This window comes from Temnothorax americanus, unplaced genomic scaffold (assembly GCF_048541705.1).
Source record: "Temnothorax americanus isolate GAGA-0224 unplaced genomic scaffold, ASM4854170v1 Scaffold8, whole genome shotgun sequence".
NCBI classification, from domain to species: domain Eukaryota; kingdom Metazoa; phylum Arthropoda; class Insecta; order Hymenoptera; family Formicidae; genus Temnothorax; species Temnothorax americanus.
In genome coordinates this window covers 3,117,174-3,145,075 of record NW_027509802.1, presented here as the reverse complement: position 1 = coordinate 3,145,075, position 27,902 = coordinate 3,117,174, and the positions used below count along the sequence as shown (strand labels likewise).

Below are 27,902 nucleotides of genomic sequence, written 5' to 3'. Positions count from 1 at the left end.
ACATTCTACACTGCCAATATTAATTGATATTCTATATTAAAGTCCATTTTAAACGATTTTTAATTCACGTGTCATAACTCGGGATAAAATTCAATTAATTTTACATGCTGTGTAATATAAAAAGCACTTGAAAAATTGAAATACCGCATATATATAAAATGCACATATCAAAATATCCAATACAAAATATAAAGAGCCCTGTCTTAAAATTTAATACAAATTATAAATCGTGTAAAGTGGATTTTAATAATAGTATAGCACTAAAAAGTCAGATCGTATTTTATATTCGGCTCGTTAATTTAGATCTGTTTTCTCACTCGCAGATCAAGTTCGGTGTATTTATAAACGGCGCAAAGTGCAGCTTGTTTCTTTCAGTTAATTTCGCTTGTCGATATTCATGACAAGAATCCCTGAACAGAAAAGTTACTTGAACAAGGGACATAAGGGGACAATTGGTTGACACAAAGATAGGTCGGCGAGATGTTGCCCTCAATACTGTATATGGATTTGCGACTCACGACCACACGGCGAGACAAATGAATACTGCACGCCGACAGTTTTGGCGATATAAGGCGAGCCTTCGGAAATTATTTTGAAAGCCAGCCGCGTAATTGATTCCGACGTGTTCAATTTCGTACGGAACCGTCTCGGTCGCGACGGCCGCAGAGATCGACCGAGCTATTCGAATACCGGTCTTAATTGACACGCAAAATCAGCACGCATTAAGATAGGACAGTAATATTCTCGCCGTTGTGCGCGTGATGCAATCAATTTTTGAAATTGTGAACAGTGTGGGCGGTAAGCGGATTTTAACTTCGCAATGTATTTTTTATACACATCAATTGCTGCGTAATCCACAGTTGACCAGAATATGCTTTTGACGTGCCAGAAGCACTCGTTAGATTGTTTTTATTTTAGAAACATTATTTTAGAAACAACGTTCATCGAAATTGGATTTTAGAACTTATATATAACTTTCTATATATTTAGAAATTGTGCTTTGTACATATAAATATTTCAAGAAGTTACTGATGTTTTTAATCAAATTAGATTTTAGAATTAGAATTGTAGCTTATATACATATATAGTTCATATGTTTAGAAATTGTGCTTTATATGCATTACAGTCTATTTTAAAAAATTATATTTGCTCTAGAGTTTCGCAATGGCCATGGAAATAGGATAAGTATTATGTTTAAACAAATGATCGATCAACTATTTCATTTGCTTCTCTATTGCTCATAGGCAAAGAAAGTTATCGTAAAAAATGTGGTGATAACGCTTTATTTTTAACTTGAGCTTTTTCTTGATAAACATTTACGACAACAAGGATAGGCATACTGAATGCTCATTTATTAGTTAATAAATCTGGGAAATTACGTCAAGCATGAAGATACGCGCATAGTACTATTTCATTTAAGCTTACTTCAAACGATCTGTAATTCACGTTAAATTTCACAGAATAGAATTCTATTCACAATTTCATAGATCGAGTATTTTATTCAATATATGTGTATTTTTTTATGTACATTTGTATGCTAATTTTTCAACTGTCTTTCGTATTGTACACGATATGTACAATTATAAGTAGAAGTCTATTCTGAATTCTGATATAGATTATAGATCGTCCAAGGTGAGCCTTAATCTTCAACGATTGTAAGATATTTATAAGATACTGCATTAATTTAGTAACAGAATACATTAAATCCAAAAAATTTAATCGTTCCAAAATGCTCCGTGTAGGTAAATCATCGAGGCGCGTTCCGGCACCTCGATGAATAATCTCCGCGTTATCGGTAGGCGTGTTAGAATTTAGAATCTTAATCTCTCATTCAAAACCTCATTCCTCGGGGTCTCGAATATTATTGTGTTCACAGTGAATACCATTAAGGGACGCGCATTCAATGGGTCGTTTTTACTCTCGCGTTCTCTCGTTCCTCTTCCCGTCTTTTTAATCAACGACTAGCGTTTCACGCTATCTCTGTCTTACATGCGACTTCCGCTTTAAATGCATCGGCGGATGAGCGTCTGCGTTTGATAGCCACGGCGAATACACCGACCGCGAAGACGCGGCAGGTACTTTCAGATAACAGACAACTCCGCGGAATGTGGGATCGCAAAAGCGTTTCAAGCCAAGCGCGTTCACGGCTGACCGGTTTAGAGAAGCTTTGCACCGATAAGTAGATTACACCGCGTCGGTTTAAGAGGGACTTTTAAAGGCGATTGGTATATCGGTAACTGCATCGTCCAGCATCCTCCACAGCAGGAGAATACTTTTGAGAAAAGGCTATTAATGTCGCTCGAACGGGCACGTTACTCGAAAATCAGATTGTGCGTGCGCGTTAGATTCAATTCAATGTGAGTGAGAGAGAAAGAGAAGGGGGAGAGAATAATTATATTTCTCAAGAAACTTTGACAACAATATATTCCAGATATTATACATTTATAGATATTTATAGATTTACATATTTCAACTTCATCGTTATTTAGCAAATTATTTCTTTGGAATGACGTTTGCTAATATATATTTTGCTATGTATTTAAATGTAAGTTAAATATATGATATTTGCTATACAATTACATAAGAAATGTACTAAGGAAACATTCTGCTAATTAAATTAATCCGTTATATTCGAGTAAGTCTTAGATCGATATTCATTATGTATATTTATCTTTTTTTAATTAGGAGTAACCAGAAGAAATTGTAATAGTCGTTTATACAACTTTATTTTCCACGGAGAGAGAGAGAGAAAATCCTGATAATATAAAAAAATTAATTGTACGTGCTCCACTTCAGTTCGTTTTGATTCTATCGTAACACACGATCGTTCAATTTGCCATATGTTGAAGGCTCGAAGTATTCGCGTTATTGGCGAGTTAAAAGACGTTTAAACGTAAATAAGGGGACTAACAATATTCGGGTCACGGTTGTTGCCGCCGGACTCGGCCGCGTTTAATTCTCGTGCGCGAGGAGAGAACAGCGTGGCAAAAGTCGAGAGACGAGAAACATTTAAAATTTTGCTTCGGGCGAAACATTCGGGTCCGTGTAAATTGTCTACAATGACCTCTTGTCTTGAGAAAATAAAGCAAATATCACGGTCCCTTATTTCATACAGTCCAGTTATTATAATAAAATGTACAGTTATTCTCGACCAAGAAATAACGTAAGTCCATTACGTTATAGATGGAAAAGTTCAGCAAAAATGTCATACAAATAAAAAGCTGTAAAAGTGCATGGAATTTTATTATTTTATCATCACATTATTTGCTGTTAATAGCAAGCAAATGTGTCATACGAGAAGGCGTGATGCAGACGCGCGTGTATGTAATTACTTTGACGGGTTTGTATAGCATGAATGTGCGCACGTAGTTATATACCTACGTAGGGACGGAGGTTGATAATGACGAGCTACCGCATAGTAATTTCACGGCAGAAAGATTTAAAGGCTTCTATGTTGTGTGTTCATGATGAGGTACAGAGAAATGAACACAGAGAGTACGAAATATCAGAATAACAAGCGCGAAAGCGTTCTATTACGACACGAATTAAAATACGTGATATATAAACAGATATAAATAGATGTCGATTATTTCAGCTGACATATAGTGATGTGTCTTTGATATTTGAAGTGAATATGAGGGTGACTTCGAATCGAACTCCTTTTTACAAATATATTTAAAGATTATACAATATAAAAACGGCGGCGGCCAGCCGTTTTCCTTTTTTTGGCAGAACACATCGATGTGTGAAGCACTTCGTCTAACATTTATATATGTCTTCCGGTGTCTGAGCCTTCGGATAAGACGTCAAATCGACGGAAAACTCTGAGAAAGTTTCCAGCTGCTAAGAAAATTCCTATCTTTCGCCCAGACGACGCGCGAGTACCATTCAGAATTTCCTTTTTTTCATATTCTCCATCTTTCCTCTCTCCGTTTGTATTCCTTTCACCGCGCGCTGCTTCTTTCCGTTCTTACCTCATCTCCCTTACCGATATGCATTATGCCATGCTGAAGTTATTGACGGCACTTCACCAAGGAATACAGATATTTACATAAACGTCACGACGCTTCCTTATAGCGAGATAATAAAATATAAAATTTGTCTAAAGAGTCTTTCACCGTAAGAACTTGTCTCATTGGTTTTGTTTCTCGATTGTATCATACGTATGTGCTCGCAGTACTTAATTAGCTGTCCTATAAGAGGCACGTAAATCAAAACTCCATGATAGTAAAGCATCGATTTTCATGGACAAATTGTAAATCATAAATACCGCGAAATACCGAGAGAATACGCAAGAATTTACAATTTTTGCTTATAACAGTTTTTGGTTGAATGTGTCACGTCTGCATTTAAAGCGAAATTCATGATCATTATACGCTTTGTCGTAGAAATGAACCGCTAACAAAACAAAGCATTGTGTACAACAACGTTGTTAAAAATTGTGAACAAAAGAGAAGATAAATAGAGCGATAAAATGTAATTAAATGACAAGCAAAACATGACAATATTTATTTTTTTGTCGAAAAACATGTGCTTTAAAATGTATCGATATTTTTATTCATTTATCGTAGGAACAGAAAAATGTCCAATTCTTCTTGCAATAATTAAAAAGATCTAATCATATATTGATTTAAAAATAATTTTACATTAATATTATAATACAAGCTCTTTGTTCAAGACAATAAACGGTCGTTCATTCTCGGAAACTTTTAACTTCAATTTACATAAGATATTTACATAATTTACAAAAACGCTAACATTCTCCGCGAATTACTCTTACGCGCGAATATTGATAGATCGCACGGTTCGCTGACGCTAGAAATTACACTTTATCGTTACGAGAAAATTCGATATGATATAATTGACAGACTGTAATTTTAATGACACGTTAGCGTAGCACCTAGCGTTGCAAATTGCAGGTTGTGAAATTCATGCTAATGAACAAAATAATTTTCCAGCGGACCTCCGTAAAGCGACATTTGATAAACCGTCATCTTCGGGGATTAACGTGATATTACAGATATCTTCACAGACATAATAAATATTGTATAAAAACCATAAAACATAAATCAAAATTGAGTAATTCACACAGATATCCGCGCGAAATTATGATGGTTTTGCGCGTACATGAGTTCGTGCATAAGATATGTAAATATCTCTTCGTATAAGATATTGCACGCGGTGCACGGTGTATAGCGTGCGAGGTCGGATTAAGCATTCATAACGATCTTTAAAAGCTCGGACACGGGGTGAGATTTCAATGCCCGCGTGGACCACCGGCGGGAGATTGTATATACATATAACGAGTCATCCTGCGAATTTCACGTATTTATGAATACTAGAGTGTGACAGCCTCAACAATGTTACAGCATAGACATACCGATGAAATCTGGTGCAAGAGGTACTAATTATATTATACTAATCAAAGATTTAGACTTCCAAGTCGAGAAATAACTCTAGTTTCATTGATCTTACGATATACCCTGCAAACTCGATAGGGTTTCCTGCTATAACAGATTTATGACGACAGACCCGTCTATATCTTCTCGAACGTTAAAATAATTCTACTTGGATATTCACACCTTTATATTTCAACTTTCTATTAGTAATACAGATTCGCTAAAGCATCGATCAATAAAATGAGGGTAAGTGACGTTAATAATACAAATAAGAACATTTTAATAGAAATTATGTCAAATAATATGTTTTAGATTGTAACTATTTGTAAGCTATTATTTATGAATTGTATAAATAGGAATATTAAAATCCAAAAAGAGCTTTGCAATGATAGTTTCACTTCCTATACATTGGAATGATGCATTCCATTCGAGTAAATTTCCCTCGTAAATTATTTTGTATGCAATTCTTCTTACAAACAACAAATACCGATATAGATTAAACATACGAGTAAATTGATGCAAATTACAATAAAAATATATGTTTAATTAATCGAACAAAATTTAAAAAAATGGGATTTGTTATTTGCTCCACGGATAAATTAAAATAAACATAAAATGTAATGTAATCGAAAATGACCAAGCCAAAATTCAAATTCAGGTTTTCTACTTTTCAGACTGCACCTTTGACCATGCGATTACGTAGAATTTGGATGGATTCTTTATTGTTCGTTCACGAATTATTTTATATTTTATTCCAAAGATAACGTGCATGGCTAAGACGCTGAATCACGATTTAGCCGAAAAGTCTGTTGTCGAGTGACGAACTCGCAGCGGCGGCTTGCATCGCAAGCTTTACAAATGCGTACGGCGCGTCATGTAAACTGATGTAGACTGATGTAAACTGGCCGGTGGTGCATGCCGCGTTGGTGCGGCAAGGGCACGACGGGTCACGCGAGGGCCTCTAAGACGTCCAAGTAGTCGGCTTCAACGTGACGCGAGAATGGCGTGTAATTTTCAAATGAACCATTCAAAACGCATATAGATGGGTCTACCATAAATCACGCGTCGTGCAACAGAATGCGTCACATCCGGCACGATCCCTGTACTTCACGGAGAGGCAAACGCTCTGATTTATTTTCTGTTTCTTTTTTTTTCGCTTTGTTCGAGCGACATATCATGGGGATTGGAGCGAAGGGGCTAACATCAGTAACTACTCCTTTCGTATTTTATTTAAATTACAAGTCGTATATACTCGGCTATAGATTGCAAAAAAAACCCTAAGTTTCGTACGGATTATCTCGACTAATGCCGATATTTACATCAATTAGTATAAGATCTCTAATTCACAAACGCACTCAACATTATTTTTTAAGTAATATGTATGCTGAATGTAATAATATGATATATTTATTAATAATATTCACATCAATAATACCGAATACCCGCATCAAAAATATTCGAATCGATAATCATTCAAGAATATTTTGTTATTCAATACAATTAATTAAGAGATGTTCTCGCGTGTACATTTTGGTAATCGTCACCCAAATCGCGTGATACAGCGCGAGTAGAATCGTTCACTTATAATTTACCTCGCGATTTTGGCGATTTTGCATCGGCATATAAGTTATTTCCAGAGAGTTGTAATATACAGGAGTATCTCTCTATCCGGGATTGCCATCCCTTCGTTTACCATCCCACACCGAATCAATCGCACATCGGGGTTCGCTGCGCATCGTTCGGCACTCGATGAAGCGGCGAGGATACAACGATTGATAAATGGTCAATCGTTGACGTATGCCGTATAGTCTCCGCTGTCCGCGACCGTCACGAACAGCTGACCAACGTTTTGGTAACATATGGTCGGACAATATTCTATCGTCCTTATATTGCACAGGACATTAAACCCCTCCGTGTGATTTCGGATCAGGATGCGCGACGACTGCCTCGATGAACATTGCTTTCACACAATGGTGAATACAGCAGGAAGGGTGGCGGCTCGGAGCCCAAAGGAAGATATGCACGAAAAGCAGAGATGTTCAATCGCTCGTTATATCATATGATCTACTTTCGTGTATATATACAAGCAAAATTTTCTTTCTCTTGATATTCATTTATCTTTTATTATTACTAATCAAGATACACTAAAAAATAATCTATATATTTATATTAATTTAATATAAAAAAGAAACTTTTCATTTGACACTTGACTACCTATATAAAATTTTTGTGCAGCTAGCTTCTCTCCCATCGTGCAAGAATAAAAAACGAATGACTTATAAACTGTTAATAAACTTTGGAATCACATAAACTAAAATTGATCTCATGCATCAATGTGCGCGGAAATGTAATTCTCTCTTCTTTCATAATCTATATATGTATATATATATATAATCAAATTTAAAATAAAACAGGAGAGATTTTGTGCGGTATAATAGTACTAAAATAGCTATTCGCTATTGATATAATTTCAATTTCGAGCTTATTTATTCTTGCATGAGAGAAGTTGAATGAACATTTACCTTTTCCCCTACAGAGAAAATTAAATTCCTATCCACAGTAACGAGATCAAAATGTTTAGTTAGCGGAATTCGAAAGTTCATAAATAGTTTATATATAATTCTAAGTATATTTTTCATATTTATTCATAGATCAATTATACAAGGATATTAACGCGATATCATTGCATCAAAAGCTGTGCAGCACGCATATATATTTATGTGGCAAGATAAAACGTTTCTTGAGTTTTTATCTTTGACGGCCATAGGTCGATTTCAGCAGATGTATATGTTTCAAGATTAATTGAATGCATCATTGTTATCTATAAATACACATCAGATCGAACATTCTAAGCTGTAACGGTGTACCAGAATGTCGATCGCGATCTTCCGATACCATTGCTTAATTCATCATATCTAATATTTACATTATATACAAACATTACTACCGCAATAAGTCGTAGATCAACCTAAACAATATACGATACAGATGCACGAAGATCAAAACTTTCAGCACACAATATGCTTGAGAGATATATCGAGTAAAAATGTCGCTTTGTCATCGGTGATCTTTAAATTTCTCCTGCAAATGCGAAACTTCCGTGATTCCCGAAATAAATTTACAAGCAAGCTTAAATTCGATATCGGTAGAGTATTTCCAGATTCAGAACTTAAGCCGGGTTATTTATAAATCCTTCATACGAAACCGTTTCGTGCCGTTATAATGTCTGAAAGGCTATTTTCGGTACAAAGCTATAATAGCGTGAGTGTGCTCGTAAAAAGGCAATATTTTACGGCAAGGATATCCTGACCCTGCAGTTTCTGGAGCGAGACGTATCATAAAATGCACGCCGACAAAAAAATTGCGTTTACCGATAATTGAATGTTCGTATACTTCGCGTATGTACAGATATATACGCGTGCCTGTCAGATATGTTATGTGTGTATGATATATGCCTTAGAAAATACCGGAATGACGATGGCAAAACACCGGTCTGTGGCAACGATTCGATATTTCTTCATCTGTCATTAAGTTTTTTTTGTATGCACGTTTATTAAGTCACGATAGTCGGAATTGATTAGTGGCAATTCTTAATAGCGACAAAACGAAAAATTCGCTACTATACTTTCCAGCGCGGACAGTCTCTCCTATAAACAATATTTTATATCCTGTCAAGTTGCACAAATAGAACGTTCTTGTCGCTGAGATTAATTGAGGAAGTATTACGTAGCGTTTTTGCATTGCAGCTAATAAGAACATTTAAAATGTATTAAATTATATAATTTCGTTCTGGATTAATTGTGTTAATAAAATTGTGGCTCGTAGCTTGTAAAAATCGAATTATGCGTGTAAGTATTAAAATCGAGATTAAAATCATGTAATTAATTATCTTTTCTTTATGAACAGTATAGTATGCTGAGTAAGTACATGAAAACAACAGATAGAAACTTGATAAATGTGCATAATATTTCAACATATATAAGCTCTAGCATTCGCATTAAGTAACATTGGTGCTAAAAGTAATGATCACGCCGCTGAAACAGAGTTAAATCTATTTCAGCGGCGAGATCATTAGATCTTAACACTTTTAAGCTACACGGTCACCGTGGTCAACGCATGAGAAGAAAATTGGACGATTGCCCGAAGACAGTGTTCCGAATGGCACTGTCAACATATATAACGACGTCAAGTTAAATGTCTGGAACTCTAGTGCATTTCTTCAATCAAATATAGCTTCTAGTCCATGTAGCGCATGTTTGTATTTCATATAAAGCGATAACTGTTCATTCACAGTTAATTACAGCTTTGGAATAACAAAAATATATAATAATAAATTTTTTTCTGTGAACTGTTTCGTTAATTGAACATGCAATACATGAATTTCACTCTGATCGGACACAATTAAAGAGATATATTAAATACACATACAGTGGCCAATTATTTCGCAAAATTTTATTTTGGTGAACGTGTTTCTTGAGCGAATATATTTTCGTGATGGACGCGATCGAGATTCACAATACAGGATTCATACATAAGTGTATCTTGATCCGATCAGTTCACAAACGCGATTTATATAGTACGTATTATCGTGCAATAAAAGCGGTATTACCAGTGCTACCCGTTCCCGTTTTGAATAATTTCGTTTCACTTAACATTCATCGAATTCCGTATAAATCATGACGACGCGTTTAACGTTCCGTATTAAAACGATCGCGCAGATGCGAGCTTCAGAAAGATAGATCCAGATAGTTGAACGAAGTGATAAATTTACGGAAGCTTATATGGTAACGGTAGGGAGCAATCTGTCCATGTGCACAAATGTGCAGAAGCATGCATAACAAAGAAAGAGAAAGAGGAAAAGGAGGATCACTGTGTGTGCATGGAGGTGTGCTTCATCAGCAACACTGACTAGCTCGTCGTTGAGCTGACGCGTTAATAAATAGCTTGCACATTGGTTACATAGATTATATAGATAACTACTGGAGACACGTTTCTTCAACAAGTAATATGCAAGCGAAATTGGATGTATATATCGCGAGTGTTTTGATAAGCAGCAGGCTCGACATAATATAGTTCAATTACTTGCAGTGCCAGTATACACATCTAATGGAAAATAATTCGATAGTTGATTATGCAATGGTGTAATTTTTATATATTTATATGAATCGGACTCTATATATATATATATATATAGATTTTTTATTTTTATTTTTTTCAGGAATATTTTAATTCTTGTTTCGAATTGTGCGGTTATCTTTTTTCCTTTTACCCGTACATATATTCGCGCGTTTTAAATCTATAGGTGATCGCAGGTAGCAACGTACGAGCAAATCGTAGCATTTGTGCATACAACAATTAGGTATGCAGAAAAGCTACTTTAGGCCGCGCGTGCCCAGCACGACAAGTAGCGATATCCTTTCCTTCTGCCGGACTTTCAGTAATAAATCTGTATTAACAAGGCATGCTGCGATAACGTGCCATTATGTGCGTTAACTGTATCCATACATCATACGCTGTGGCGGAACACAAATCAAAATATCGAGGAAGCTTTCATCATGTTATAATCATTTAACCATATATAATATTAATAATGTAATCTCTATGGAAATGTGTAATTAACGAACGTAATGCGAATCTGATTAAAGAGAAACAGAGAAACAGAGAAAGAGAGAGAGAGAGAGAGAGAGAGAGAGAGAGAGAAACGTTGCGAAAATTAACTGGTTCGAATTAGTGATGAAGCTGATGAATCCAAGAACAATGCATGATATCATCGTACTCACACTTGGCTTCTTAACATAGAATTTAATTTGCATCTCATCTAACGATTTACGCGTCGATCTGAATACGGCGTTCTTTGTAAATATTGCGAGTAGACAAAACGTCAGTTGAACAAAGGCATAAAAAATATGATCTTGAAACGATAAAACAACATCGTAGCGAATTTTCGTCCTTTAATTCATCAGCAAAGAGAAATGTCATTAAATATAGATACCGTTGTGTCGTAACAGGACAGTATTCTCGACCTTAGAATACTATGGAGACTTGAATGTCGCGAGTAATTCTAAGTCATACGTAATATATCTAACGTTTCTATGCCTAATGTATACCGTCTGATATTTGCTCCAAGAAGAAATATATGACTATGGGGTCCCAAATAGATTACTTCTGCTTGGTACGGTCGACATAAATCTTTTTCTCGTATACACAAGCGTCTTACGCATATTTTCAAATATGCATACATATTCTGCACATTAACCCATGTTCTACAAACGCCATTATTGTATACGTATCGGGGACAAAAAGATTTTCTATTTAACCATGTATTGAATATATTATAATAAGGTAATTTCTATGAGAATATGGAATTACTAAAACGTAACTTAAATCCGGTTTTCTTAATAGGAAAAAAAAAAGAAATTCTAAACATTACAGGACCGTAACTCGTGACAACTATGTCGTTATATTTATAAGATGCATGTTTATTTGCAGTAAAAAGTTCAAGACACCGCAGATATAGGCGATACTTCGCATACCACATACAGGTGAACGGCATGCACAAGCTGTAATTTTGCGCTCGACTATGTGCAAAGACGTCATTGATTGCTATTTTGCATCGTGCGACATTTGCAGTATTTGTGTGAAAACAGCACTATAGGGAAAATTCGAAAATAAATGTTTGACTGTTGTTTTGTTTGACTGATCAAATTGTAATACGTAAATAGACAAGCAAAAAAGTATCGTTAAGTTCTGTATGATTTTGCAATGGCATGGTTACGCAGAATAGCAGCCCAAAAAGTAAAAAAATTCAAATTCGATTTCCGGGTCAATCACGTCTGACACATTATAACTCTACATTATAATTTATGTTTGTTCGATTTGAGGCAAACAAGTGCACAATCCCACACTTCCAAAAATTAGAATTATTTCATTTACCATATTTTTTTAAAGTCATAATAGCGAATTTTTATTGTTGTCAAGAGAATCAATATATGCGTATATGATAAATGGAGGATCGGCAGGCTCAGACGCGCGCGGTGCAAATATGTGAAATGTGTGAAATGCGGAATATCTAAGCAGGCAGAAGAAAAGAATGCTAGAATGCATAAAAATCACACGCAACATTGGTGCGCCATTCGGAGGAACAATAAATCGTAATCCAATTAAAAGAAGCAAAAAAGTGTGTGAACAGGATAATAGTAGATAGATAAAAAATAATGATCAGTTCAAATTGGTTATCGAGTTTCGATCGCTGAACGGTGACGCTGTATATATTAAAGTGACACAAAAAATATACGTATCATTGCTACTAATATAATCCAAAAGAATCGCGATATCATTCATTGAGTATAAAATCGAATAATTGATCTTCTCGCAAGATATTTTTAGAAAAGGTGGATCCCATTGTATCCCCTCCTTTGCATTCCAATCATTCAAAAATGCGGCTGGAATTTTACCTGAGCGAATTCACGAACAAGTTAATTCTGTGACTGGTATATCGGACAAATCTTTTGAAAAATTCTCCGGGTCAATGTTCCTTCGAAACTACAATACTACGTGACAAGTTTGCCGAATAAAGTGGAATGAAACGTCCACAATGAGAAATTCGTACTTACTAAAGAAGATTGTTTTCTTATATCGATATTTTTTAATAGTGTGTTACCGTTCTTTGAACTTTGAACTTATATTCCTGTTAGGTGTACTAAAAAAAAAACATATTTTTCGCATTAATTATAGAGTTAGATTTCCGCAGTTACTCTGTTTCTATGAATGTTAATAAATATATATTTATTATTATTATGTAATATATTGCGATTTACAATAATAAGATCTGTAAAAGATTTTATTTTAAATTTAATCTAAATTTAATTAAATTTAAATTCGTCACGAATATAGATAAATAAGAATAATTAAATAGGTATAAAGAGAAAAATTTCTAGTTAAATATACGAAAAAAACTATATAAAATCCATCTCAAGACGTTTTTATTTTTCTTATCCAATAATAAAGTAATTCTATCGACACATGTGCAAAATGGATTTTTATATATATATAGCTATTATTATTATTTAAATTAGTTTGTATTCTGGACGTATGTGATAAATCAATGGACATGTTAAATTATATATCAAAACTAAAATAGTCTGATGGAAAACGTTCAAGGATACGCTTAAGATGCCAACAATAACTATAAACAGTATAAACTATAAACGATTCGTCCTATATTTGCACACAATCGAGACACGCGGCATCGAAGTCGTGCCAAATATTAATGTTAAATCAAGTATGATACCTTAGAATGTCGCGCATGTGACCCGGATTTTACGAATTTATTCCATATTTGGATCAGCTCTCCCGATTAATATTGAATCGATATAACACCAATGAGTTCCAGTCCGTTGGAGATTAATATCAGAGATATTTAATAGAAAATGGAATGAAAATTTACTGCCGGTGCAGCGTGTGATAAATCTGTAGGTTTTCATATCACCAATTTCGGAAACAGTGAAATTCAGGTTTGACCACAAACCTCCATTTTCGCCTAAATCGAGACAAATGTATCGCGCGCTTTTCCGTGTGTCACTATATCAGATTTGGAAATAGATAAATGGATACACATTTACTTATAACCTGAGAGAGATAGCTCGTACAAGACATGCGAACAATAGCATATTGACACATCAATAACATTTTGAGAGAAGAACGCATTAAAGAACATAAAATATAAAATAAGAAAAAATATATATGAGAAAATAATACAAAGGAACATTTTTATTCCTGTTCTTCTACTTAGCTCTTCTTTCCATTAAGAAAGATAAAGTCTTAGTAAGATAAAGTGGTCTAAAATAGTTTATATTATCTTATTTACGTCGTAAGATACGAGAGAATTTCGTTTAATTAAGACTAATGTGCGATGATACTTTTGGAGTAATCTCACTACACATTTCCTTTCATAATAAAAAATTTTTTTAATACATAAAAATTATCTTATCAAATTAATAGATATTTTTTGAAATTAAAAGAAACAGTTTCGCGCAATGAAAATTCATATGCAATGATCCAAATTTAAATCATATTCTTCCGAAATACAGATCCATCCCGTGGTAATTACAAAACTAAAGCTATATATGTCAAATTAAATCCAAATCGATTGCCAGCAGACATAAGCGCGGCTCTACTTTTTCTGCTTTTTCTCGCATGCGCGCTCATCAATATGAGTTCTAGCGTGTTGTAACCGTAACAATGGCCCGAACCATTAAAGGGCTCTTCAAAATAGTTTGCCGGAAAACCGCGGCTACGTTTATTCGCCCGATACATCGGCGCGCGGCGCGGCGGGACGAATCCGTGGATCCTCGAGACAGGTCCCCGCAATGAATAGCGCGGATGTGAAAGCACTCACGGTGATTTATACGGACCTTTGTGCTCGCGTGCCTTCCGTCACGGATCTATTTTTGGCCCTTTCAAACGATACGCGAAATAATTTTCCATGCCGGCCGCATTGCCGCCGCGGCTTTCTCGCGCCGGAAATAGAAGAACCAGAGTATTTCACGAGCATGCGAACGAGCGAGACGAGTCGCGAAATTCGCGAGCTCGTTCCAATGTGCGTGTCCTCTCGTTGTCAAAAAGAATCTCGCATCGTTTAAATCTGACATATATGGAAAAACGGATCTCATCAAGTTCTGCTCAGCAGCGAATTTATATTTCCATTCGAAGAGAGAGAGATGTAATATTGTAATTCATATAAAAAAATTCAGCAAAAATAATCAAGTTCGTATCTTCTTTTAAGCCAAAATCTCCAAAGAGAAAAATATTACGGGCTATATACTTAATTATGAGAGTTATTTATACCGCGAGAATGCGTTAATGAGAACGTATATCAGTCGCGTTAGTCACGATTCACATTTCATAAAGTTTTGCGATTACTAATTTTACTCACATATGAAATAATAGTTATCGTGCACTGTTCAACTGCAGTGAGAGACCGACACTAATGTGGACAATAAATTCCGTGTTGGTTTATGCAGGTGTCCGGGGAAAAAAAAAAAGAGAAAAACTTTGTGATAAATAACCTTGTTGTACGAATGCACAATGAGTCGTTAATCATGCCATCGAGTCTCAGGTGTGAAACGCAGGTGTCAGCGATTCACGCGAATAATTATTTATATAGTTTTTATTCATTCTCCGTTTCTTGGTCGAATAATTTATTGATTCCTCGCGCGAATTATTGGCGTTCTTGTTCTGCGACGTTCGTACGTCTATAAAGCAAGCAATTATTAATGTCGAAGCTTTCCGCGAAAGTTGCCACGAAATCTAAAGGGCAATACAAATTTAGATGCGCTCTCCAGACTTCAAGAGTTATTTAATTTTTAAAATGCAACGCTATACTCTGGATCACGTGGAATATATTTTGTCTCGATCCGTTATACGATCACATGGCTAAAATGAAAGAGCGACCGTTAATAGATAATTAACTTCGCGTATATATCATCACAAGCGAAATTTATTTAGCGACTTCAAAAATGTAGGGACTCATAGATCGCAGTTTTTACTGTTACGAAAACGTTTGCATTCTTATAATTCGTTTATCCACACGTTTCATTAGTGAACAATTGAAGTAGTCGACTACTTCAAACCATATGTACATTCAATTACGCTATTGTGCACAAAAGCCGTATTACGACAATTACGCACCATTGTGCGTTTGCTCCCTTCGAATGGATTCACGCGTATAACTCACGCTTGTACGCACATAAACTTCGACAACAATCGACAACAAGCGACCGTTTAAACAATCATCTCCCGCTAAAAAAAAAATAGTATAACATTTTAGGGACAAGTTTAACCGAGTTTAACGTAGTCTAAAATTTATGGAAAGTTACAACACGATCGCGATACGACAGAAGACTGAACAAATCGGTCGTTTGAATCCGTATCGAATCGATTTGAGGGACAAATCCTCATCTCGAGTCATTCGGGGGGTATCAACGAATTTATTGAATAAATATATATATAAATATACGTCGCGGCTACGTACGCGCTCCGGTGTACCGGAACAGTGTTAAATCGCGATGCAACCATCTTTTCGCTCGGTCACGCGATTCGTGGCTCTGTTTGGCGAGTAAGAAAATCAATTTTCATGTGTGAAGATTTTCGCGATCACATCGCAACTTCGCACACGTGGCGCATGTGGCGATCGAAGTTTCCTTCCGGTTTGGAAAATGTTTCTCGAGTGTTTGAAAGTTTCCAGGGAACATCGTACGAGCGTTCCTCGTACGACGATCCTTGGCCGTAACGTCTATTTGCGTCTATCGACATGTGTCGGCCGCGCCGCTTTTTTATGACTGCTCCGCCGATGTTTACAATTGGATACTACGAATCCGGACGATTCGTTTCGCGACGAAAGAAAAAAAAACAATAAGTAGTACGCGTGAAAGAATTTAGATTCCGTCGACAGTTTTCGATTTGACATCAAATCGACAAAGGAAGAGATACATCCGTTCCAGCTGCGAGGTTTAGAAAAAGCCAGTCACGTTGCGTTTTGCGTTAACGAACAAACGCTAGAACAACCAATTCCATCAGAACGACGGATTTCAAATTTCATTATACAGAAATGATTGTGCTTTTGTTGAAATTTATGCGTTGACTCTTGTCGAGATAAAAAAAGAATTATATATATGTCAATTTATTTTCCTTTAATTTAATTTCGAAATTGTCTATGTAGAATGTCTATAATACTAAAATAATGCTGGTTGTCCAGTGTTAACAATAATACTATTAACCTTTCTTCACATCATACGGTGGGATCGTGACAATGCGTGGCCATATAAATCGCCTTTTGTCACATGTTAGAAACAATTACATAATTGCGGGAGTAACGCGTCGAAATAAGGGAATATCTAATATAACCGACGCGCGAATAATTTAGATCGAAAATAACTTGGGTCGCGCGGAAGAAGGTAAAAATACTCTCGAAATTGCGGCTTGATTCAAAGCGTCGCGTCTAAACTTAAGTGACGTACACGTACATGTATCAATGTCAGAACCGGCCCATTTTGCTCGACTACGTTACCCCCGTTAACGATAAACGTACAAAGAAAGCGTTTCGAATTTCGAATAACGATTACGCAAAGCGGCGCGCGTACGTACATACGGGTTCGGTTGTCCGCGAGGAAAAAAAGAAAGGGAAAAAAAGGGGGAAATAAAAAGACTTACTTATACGCAGAGAAGATCCAGCCAGCGATCTCTCTCTCGGACTTTCATCGGCAACAACGCTGCTTCCCCGAACTCGAGCCGAACTTCGAACTCGACGGCGCGGCGTCAGGCGGCGTCTCCTTCTCGTCCTCCGGTGACGCGGAACTTCGATCCGGTGAAATTCGGACGCGCCGATCGGTATGGAGAGAACCGGGAACGAGCGCGCGAATGCACGTGGCGGTGGAACGACGCGATACCGCCACGCGATAAACGGATCGCGACGCAACTGCGCAACCTCAACGCGCGACGGTCGCAACCAGACTGAACCCGACTGAAGTTCGCCGCCGGTCCGCCCGCCGCCACCGCTGCTCCGGCCGCCGGCGCTCCGGCTCCGACCAGCCTGGAAACAGCTGCTCCTCGCTCCTCCTTCCTCCTTCTCCTGCCCCCGTGCCAGAAAATTGCGCGAGGCCGATCTCGGCCTCGCCGGGGTCCTACGGCGAGGCGCAAAGCGCATCTCTTTCCGCGAGAACTGACGCCTTTTCTCCCGCGAAACCGGTGTCCCGGCGGGTGGCCGAGCGAGAGCGTCTCCGCCGTTGATTTATCGGCGCGGAAGAGAGAAACTTGGGAATTTTACGACAAACAGAAACTTTTTGTCACCTGCTTTTTTTCAGGATCTGTCACGCAGACTCAGAGACGTGGGTAGATTCTCGGTTTCGAAATTCCGGATTAGAAACGACTTCCGAATGTCGATCCTGTCCTCTCGCGTTCTACCGCTTGACTGACGTGAAGATAGTCGCGTTCGTTTTTTGTGATTCTCTCGGAACGCGTTCGATATCCAATGGGAGAATGCGGTTTCTGAACGTGTAGAAAACTAGTTTCTCTAATTAGATATCGAATGCGTCGGGGGCTCATTTAAAAAGAAAAGTGCCTTAACTAATATTTTCACGCCAAATGTGCATACGTAAATTATTTAAATTAGTAGACAAGTATAGATAACTTCAAACGGGTTTATATAGATAACGTATATGTACATGTATACGAAATATGATGTGAAGTTTTGGTATTCGATTATAAAAATGATATAAAAATAAAATAAGGTAGCGAATCGCGACTATTATTTATTGTAACGCGCAGTTGCTCTATCCGCGAACAATTTACGCGTTCAATAATTCCATAACAATTTATTTCTCGAGTTGAATTCTCCTCATTCTATTCTCATATAGAGTTTGTTATTGCAGCGATCTAAACGCGTCAGAACTGATAGAATTCCCGGCTTATTATCCCGTATACTGATTCCAGAATCGCGCGCTAGAATCTCTAGCGTATCACTCACGCGATGTCAATAAACGGTGTCACTCGTCCGCAGCGAGAGAATCTCGCGGGGACGCGGATGCATATCGCGGCCGGATATTCTTGGATCGCGCGAAAACGCAACGGACGACACGGAGAGTCGAGTCGAAGGGAACGAATCGCGTTCGTGAAAAACGGGGGAACATTTCCGGGAAACGCGCTAATAATCGTAAAGCGCGTCGACGCGGAAATATTCCCGTAAATTTCCGCTTTACGCAAAATAATAATGGTGACGGTATCAAAGTCACACGAGCGCGGCCGTAAAGCTTTTAGCGAGAATTAGTATCGAAAACGGCACGTACGCGGCCGGCGCTCGACGGGGTAAAATATCCCTCTCCCGTTCCAACGCGCCGGGTGTTTCAATCGCCGGGTGAAGGACGGGCAGGAGAAGGACGAGGAGAGAGCTTTTATTGCCCGGCTTTTATTAACTGACGGGCGCTACGTGTGTGTCTGTCTTGCTATTACTTACGCCCGCATGACCGGCACGACGTCGTCCACCTGCGCGCCATGCCATGACGCGCCACTTTCGCGCGTCCCGAGATATCGCTGGGTCATGGACGCGCTTTAACCCTTCCCTTTTACCTCGTTATCGTTTACGGAACTCGCGCAGCCATGGCGCGACCTCCGCCGAACTTTGCCAGAAATTCGCGTCCACAGATCCGAAGGTTGACCCCGAGTCTTCCGAACCCCATCGGCATTTCGAGCTCGACGATAAGCCGAAATTTCGAGGGAACGCCCTTTTTAGCGTGATACGCTCGATTATCGGCCCTCGTGACACGCCGAAGCTCGAAGGCACGCCCGAGGAAATAGGAATGCCGACAGTCGCCGTGGCTTCGTAAAACCGCGATAATACCACGATGGTATTCCAACATTTCCAACATGCGCACGAGATAATAAAAGAATGCCGTTACACCCAGTTACACCTGAATTTGCGCGCGAGTCGCGGCATATTTTGTGCGCATATGCCTCGTATCTAGATATTCGCGCATCGTAACTACTGATGATTTGATAATTATTTGGTAATTTAATATAATAATAATAATTAATTTCTTATAATAATTAAAAAATATATATGGTAATAGTAACAACATATACCTATATATATGTATATATATATATATATATATGTATAACAGTATATCTTATAATATGTATTATTATTATAACAAATTATTAATTGTTATCAATAACTATGGCCGTGTCCAGCCGAACCTCCGCTAGCTAAGCCGCTAGGTAGCAATTGAGAATGTGATTCGTTCTTTCCTTTGGATCCAACCAATCACACTTAATTGCTACCTAGCGGCTTAGCCAGCGCCGGAGGTTCGGCAAAACGCAGCCTATGATGTATGAATATTAAATATGAAGTGCACCCCCAAATATGTCCCGATATGTGGCTCTTTTGACGAAAAAGGTTGGGCATCCCTAATTTAACGAGCGTGTGCTTCTCTAATTCGCGTTCTGAAAGAGATAGAATGGATCAAAAATAGAACTCGGTTTGAAGAAGTACTAATATCATTATACGAATCGTTTCGCCGATTAACGAACATGGCGAGGCAAATCTCGCTCGTTAACATCCGTCGAATATCCGGGAAATCGTTCATCCGCCTTACGTAACGCGTTGCAGATCAATTAACCTTTACAAGTGCATCCGAGGCATTTTTATCAGCACGATATTTATTTTATCGAGCTAAAATCAATGAAGTGTCAAGAACACACGCGCCACCGTGCGCTCCCCCGTCCGTCGATCGTTGTTGTAATTGAAAGAAAGTTACGCACATGAACTTTGCTATTTACGCATGAAAGTACATACATGCTGACGTGCATAAAGGCACGTGTCAGTCTCGTTAACCCAGCATTATACTTGTTTGAGGTTTTTTTTAACGTAATACTCACGTGAGAATCAGATGTCGAATCGATTATGCGAAGCGATTATCATACGTGTAATGTTTCTGTCGTATTAAAATAAATGGAAATATTTCTATCGTTAATTAGAAAATAATAAAGAAGAGATGTAAGAAAAATTTTTATTCAGAAGCAACGTACATATTACTCGACTATTAACGTACACAATTAATAAAATTAAATAATCGTGCGGTTAATAATAAATTAATGCATAAGAAATAAACATATAAAAATATATGTACATTTCGCATTTATATCGAAACCCGTATATAAATAAAAAGCTTTCATATATCACGAATAAGAAATAAAGGATGGATATTCGAATTCAAGTTCTTTTGCATTATAAAAAAGTCCGATGCAGAGACGATCGAACCGAAGGCAGAATCGAAGGCGTAACATACATATGCAATGTCGAAATTTCTTGGTGGGCTGGATAAAACGGCAGCCGAATTCGACCTGCGGACTGTAGGTTGGGGACAATGGGGACCGAGATGGGGACCCTAATTTATAATTGAATAGAGGCAGAAAGTTTTACTATGTGAAGTTAGTAGATAATTTCTAAAGCTGAGGTATATTTTATGCTGGGTCTACAATAATGCGAGTCGCAAAGTCGTGAGTCGCAAGAATTGACCAATCACAGTCGATTTATTCTCCTCAAATTCGACTGTGACTGGTCAATTCTTGCGACTCGCATTGTAGACCCAGAGCATTACATCTCACGCGAGTAACGTAAGGTCGACACGTGTATGTTTAATGATACACGAAAGAATAGACGCCAAGGATACGATCGAGTCGCGCAATTTATTTCCGGCCGCGAATGCTGAAAGCGCAGAAAATCACGGCTGAAATAAATAGATCTGCAATTGAACCCCCCTCAATGTGGGGGGAGGGGAGGCATTTCATTTTTCTTTAATTTTATTAAGCACGTAGTCGCGCGTCGCTCACGTGCTTCTCGCGTTTCGACGCATATACCTCGTTATACGAACGTGCGCCTTTGTAACGATTAGATCATCAACGTCATCATCACCCTCGTGGTGGCACTTTCGTTTGCGCCAACCGAGACGCCGTATATCCCGGATGCAATGATTATCATTAAGAACAACCGGGCCTCGTTTCTCTCTCTCTCTTTCTTTTTCATTTACTTCTCCTTTACCTTCCGTTTGTCTTTTCCGAAGAGAAACAACGACCGACCACGCGCGCCCTGTCATAGCCCACGCGACATTCATTACGACTAATCGGCCCTTCAAATAGTCGCTCTAAACGACATGGACAATTCTCTCATTTGGAATTCCATCCGTCTTGGAATCCGTCGTTTCGCAAATGATTTTTATTATGTACGCACAACGAGATCATATTGTCTGGTTAATCAAGAAAATTTAAAAAGATTTGACCTGTAGAAAACAGGGAAACGGCTTAATTTTATCTCGTAAATATTCGAATTTGCAATTTAGAAAAGTAAATATTAAATTTCATTAAATTTAAATAGATTTTATGCTTTAACTCGTTAATGTTTGCTGTCCTTTTTAGATCTTTATAGCTATATCTTCTATGCGTAGAACAAAACTATTTGATAATTACGTTTTGAAAATAAAAAAAGTAAAAAAAAAGCGAGAGAAAATGTAACTGAAATAAATTTACGCCAAATATATATGTTTTTATACATGTTGAAGTATACTCATATTCAGAGCGTACATATTATTATATTTTTTAAATTTTGGATACAAAGAGATTTTCATATACATTTGCTTAATTATTTACATCATATTTTATATATCATTTTTATTTTCACGTTGGTAGGAAAGAGACTTGTCGATAAACTAATATTTCATAATTTTTGATAACGACAATATAAGAATTAACATTAATAAATTCACATAAATTCACATTATACAAGTTACGTTGTAAAGGGTACATTATCGTAAAGGTGATTTCTATACACTTACATATAAAATATAAAATTACTTTCTCGCTTATACGTTGTTTGTTATTACAGTCTCACAGTTTACGATCACACTATATCTATTTTATGTATCGTATAACTATCCATTTCTAAAATAATATAAATTACAATTATTACAAATACTATTTTGCTGTCTTGGATACCATCCGTTTCAATCGCATTGTATAAGAGACTCCACAAATTTTCATTACTACTATATAATTGAATAACCTAATAATATAAATATTTTTCAAGATTTTATTGCAAGTACATCTTCGGTAATATCACTATTATGACTATAATGAATCAAAAGCAAACATTTCCTAGTTACATATAAATAGTGTTATACGTATCTAAGCGAAATTACTTCATATCCAAGCTATGCGATTGATAAATATACATATAAAAAGAAAAAAACATCTTATATCACCAGCACCATTTTTCAGTTCTGTATCTAGGAAAGTATATGTATGAGTATATGTATATATATATATGTGTATATATATATATATATATATATATATATATATATATATATTACGGTAAAAGCGCGAAATTCAGTAAATGTATACACTTACAAGAGCTCTAATAAATATGAGTGTAGTGAGAAAAAAAAAGAAAAAAAAACTAATGTAACCCAATCCAATCTGTATCATTGTGATAATAATGTTGCTTATTAAAAGATATAAATTTAAAACATAAAATTTAGTAAACGTATACATTTTGACTAGTAAAAGCATATATTGATTAGTAAGCGTATACATTTACCGGTTCACGCTTTTACTGTGACATATACAAATATGAGATAAAAGAAAAAATTATTCCCGATCTAAAGTCAATGTACAGATATGACGCGATAGATCAATAGACCACGTTATTTTGCAATAATAAAAAAAAGAAAAATAAATAGTATAAAATATATTAATACATAAATTATATTAATGTATTATTAATATATTTAGAATATATATATTTAGAATTAAAAATAATAAAAAGGAGGAGAGCAATTGAGAGGGAGCTATGGAAAGAGTCATGGAAAAAGGAATATATTTTAAATTATTGATTCTATGTGACATACGCGTACCTGATCGGAAGAAATTCGAGAGACTGATTACTGATCGCATATCGAGTGTGTATGTGTGTGTGTGTGTGTGTGTTAATTGCTACATAAATTATGTAAAATTCAAATTGGACGGGGATTTTTTGGCACATACTGGTCCATAGCTTAATGGCACTTTCACGCCACTTCTGAAAGTGGATACATTAATCGTATCATTACACTTGAATCCCTAAAGTTGTTCTACAATATCGTGATCGTTTTTGTAAGAAGACTGTTTAAAACTGTTTTTTTGAGAATGTTTTGTCCTTTGTAATTCCTTTGCGAAATACACTATGGTTTTCTTCAGGCCTTCGGCCAAAGGAACTTTGGGCTCCCAATTTAAATATTTTTTTGCTCTGCTAATATCCGGTCTTCTTCTCTGCGGGTCATCCTCGACCGCCGCGAGTTCAACTATTTCACTGGTAGCACCCACCAGGTCCTTTATTATACGCGCAAATTCTAAGGCAAATTAGAATGTTAAACTTTAATAAATATCACAAACAAATATCGGGAAAAACATGATTAAAATGACAAGCGGCTCTTACTTTCAATTGTATGCTCCACAGGATTTCCGATATTCACAGGTAAGGTGTAATTAGATGCCATTAATGCTACCAATCCGTCCACCAGATCGGAAACGTATTGAAACGATCGCGTCTGTTTTCCACTGCCGTAAATCGTGATCGAATCATTTTGTAAAGCCTGGAGGATAAAGTTCGACACTACGCGACCGTCATTCATGTGCATTCTGGGACCGAAGGTGTTGAAAATTCGTGCGACTCGGACCGAGACGCCTTCCTGTCTCATATAAGCGTAGCTCAATGTCTCGGCGACTCGTTTTCCCTCGTCATAACACGCCCGCGGACCTATGTTCAACAGTACGCCAATCGTCAAAGCGCCTACGCTAAACTTTAAAGAAAAATCTATATTTACATCGCACAGATTCTTACCGATGGGATTTACGTGACCCCAGTAAGTTTCTGCCTGCGGATGTTCGTTAGGATCCCCGTACACTTCCGACGTGCTCGCAATTAACACTCGTGCACCGACTCGTTTCGCGAGTCCTGAAATACCGTCAACAACAATTACACAATGTTATCTCGAATATCTTCATTTTCAGCAATTCAGCCCCGTACGGCTAACTCACCAAGCATATTTATCGTGCCCAAGGTATTAGTCTTGATCGTTTTCACGGGATTCAGCATGTAGTGCGGCGGACTGGCCGGACTGGCGAGATGATAGATCTCGTCGACCTCCAGATACAGCGGCCTCACGATATCGTGATGCACCAGCTCGAAGTTCTCGTGACCGACCCAGTGTTCCACGTTCCGCTTTCTGCCGGTGAAGAAATTGTCGACGACTATCACTTCGTGCCCGGCGAGCATCAGACGGTCCACCAGGTGGGAACCGACGAAACCCGCGCCGCCCGTCACCAGGATCCGCTTCCGGTTCTTGTAGTTCAGGAACTTCACCGTCGGGAAGTCCTTCGCTACTCCGTTCTTAATCGCCGCCTCCAGATGCTGAAGCTTACCCTCCAGCTCGCGGATCCGAACCTTCGCCTCCTCGATGTCCCTGATGTCCCCGTCGGCCGGCTCGTCCTCGACATCGCGAACCTTCTGCGTTGCGACCTCGCCGAGCTCGTTCTTGTCGCCTAGACTAGCTTTTCCGTCGAGTACGGCGCGGTGTCGGCCGCGATTGAAAGACCTTTCCTCTTCCGTGGTCACCAGAGTTTTGTAAAAGCCCAGGACTGTTACAAGTGTAGAAAACGATATTACAAATCTGGGATTACACACACAGACCTGTTTTCTCATATGCATTAAATTTTAAATTTTAAATTTTAAAATACAATAATTACATTTGCCATCGTAATAATAAGCAAAAGAATTGCAAACTTAATGCAAGAGACCTACATTTTCTTTACAGATAAAGTTGGATATAAATATATCTTACAAATTGGTTTGGAAAAAATAACATGGAAGACACGCACGTAAAATTCGCATCGCGTCCATCGAATTATTTTCTAATTAAATAAATTCTTATAGATGCCACAATATTTCAGCAAAATTTTTAGACTGATAAAACGGTAAAACTGTTTGCTTTTCGTTTTAATTTTTTCATTTAATTTTTTTATCGTTCCCCTAATAATGCCCAAAAGATTTGCTCGCTCCGCTACTGTCTACCACCACAATTGTCTCGCTCGGCATTCAGCGGTGCTCAGCCAAATGTTACATAATTGGGTTCTTAAGTAAAATTTTTTTATTAAGCGGTATCCATAATTAATGTAGAGAATCTAAGCCAATTTTTAGTACTTTTTGAATTAAAAAAAAAACCCAAATTTGAGAAAGTTATAGCTTTCTAAAGTTTCTTTGATGACGGCAACTTCAAAAGATTTCGCAACAACATTATGACGTCACGTACATTTTCGTGTACTATATTTTCTTCAATTTTGAAGATATTGCAAAAATTCAAAAAGTTTACAAAGAAAGTATGCCATGATCTATCAAAATATACTGTTAGGTAAAAGTCGGTTAAAGACCGAATTACATAAATTTATACATGCCGCATATATTCGCGCTCTGAGAAAGCTGTCCGATCGCCACTGAATTTAAATATTAATATCAATTAATTCTCGTTGTTTTGATATATTAGTTAATCGTTTTAATAAATTAAATATTAATCATCTTGTTCGCGAAAAACAAGAGTGGAAGAGTGACCTTTTATTATTCGCGCTCAGTTACTTTCGTCTACATTTATGTACCGAAATTATGAAATAATCCGGACTAGTCAACATTTGAAGTAAAAAATGAATTTGATTGAAATGGAAAGTTCGGTTATCGATAAAGTTACACAGATTATATCTCTCGATAACGACGCGATCGCGAAGTGTAATCACCGGTGCGGTTAATTAAGACAGTGATCCAAACTGTAAAAGGCTTTTATCGACGTTACGCGCTTCAACTTGCACGGAGGCAAACAAAAAAAAAAATACCGAGAAGTTGATTTGAAAATACTCGCCCCCCTCAATTTAACGGAAAAAATCATCCTTGCAACGACTCGTAACTTTCAAAGAACTTTCGATCGCACGTTTTGTTTATCGGAGTTAAGGTCGACTTTCATCGAGTTTTATACATGACGAGATAAACGCACGAAAGAGGCAATGTTAAAACACTTTGCTATTTTTACAACACGTACGGTATATACCAGACTTCTAGCATATTACACAGCAGTGGAGCGCTAACGATCAACTACTTAACACAATTATCGTTGCGTAAACGTAACGCGTAAACATAAATAAAAAAAAAAAGATTATACTGAACAAACAAATGACAAAAAAGCGACCGGGAAAGGGGGAAGGGATCAAGGGATTCGAGGAGTCGCCTGATGTCAAACTTGCGGGAATTAAAAGCGGGGAAAAAAGCAAACGAGATCACACGCGAGATCGCAATCGGTCAATTTTATTGCACGTCCCGACGTATCGTGGCGCATCGACGGCGAATAAATCTCGCGGCGCAAACGAGTCGGGGACGAATGATCTCGAGCTGACGGTGCCCCCCGTTCGAGTGAGGGGCGTGAGGGTGAGGGGGCCCCCTCGTTCTTGAGGGCGCTCCGAGGGACCTTGGCTCCTCCGTAATCCGTAACCCTATCCGTGGACTCACCCAGCAGCACGCAAACCGCGACGATCGCGATCTGCTTCATCTTTCGTTGCGTGACAACCATGCTTTAAATTCGCACATGACTCGCTCCGCGCTCGAATTGTCGCGTTTACGTCACTCCCGTCGCGGCACGACGCACGACTGACCCTGACAACGAGCGTCGCGTACTCCCGCCGCGCGACACGGGACACGCGCGTCCGGGGAATCGAGCCAGTTTGGCTGCCGATTTTAAAATATACACACGGGACCAGGGAACATAACCTCCGCGGCGCGCGGACACCGACCAGACCACCGACCGACCGAACCGTGCGTGTTGCGCGTTGTGTTCGATCTTCGATCGCTCCGCGATGCGTGCATCTGCACCTGCACGC

The 27,902-nt window shown here is 37.8% G+C and overlaps 2 protein-coding genes across 3 annotated transcripts in view; both read right to left on the bottom strand.

The window, feature by feature from the left end:
• Positions 1-17,921, bottom strand: part of Sulf1 (Extracellular sulfatase Sulf1) — a 70,921-nt gene extending 53,000 nt beyond the window's left edge. For both annotated transcript variants that reach the window (XM_077423465.1, XM_077423467.1), the window contains exon 1: positions 17,610-17,921. The gene's annotated coding sequence lies outside the window, so the exon portion shown is untranslated. The remainder of the gene's footprint in view (positions 1-17,609) is intronic.
• Positions 17,922-22,486: 4,565 nt separating this feature from the next.
• Uxs (UDP-xylose synthase) lies at positions 22,487-27,887 on the bottom strand. The gene is made up of 5 exons (XM_077423872.1): positions 27,535-27,887; positions 25,026-25,625; positions 24,829-24,942; positions 24,424-24,744; positions 22,487-24,337 (listed from the first exon to the last, which is right to left on the bottom strand). The coding sequence occupies exons 1-5, from the start codon at positions 27,593-27,595 to the stop codon at positions 24,069-24,071; spliced, it is 1,365 nt and encodes a 454-aa protein (XP_077279998.1). The 5' UTR covers positions 27,596-27,887; the 3' UTR covers positions 22,487-24,068.
• Positions 27,888-27,902: the final 15 nt, after the last annotated feature.

Coding starts and splice junctions, on each gene's coding strand:
- Uxs (XM_077423872.1), bottom strand. CDS start 27,595: ATGGTTGTCACGCAACGAAAGATGAAGCAGATCGCGATCGTCGCGGTT. Junction 24,745..24,828: donor GGGTCACGTAAATCCCATCG/GTAAGAATCTGT, acceptor TGTTGAACATAG/GTCCGCGGGCGTGTTATGAC. Junction 24,338..24,423: donor TGTGGAGCATACAATTGAAA/GTAAGAGCCGCT, acceptor AATTTGCCTTAG/AATTTGCGCGTATAATAAAG.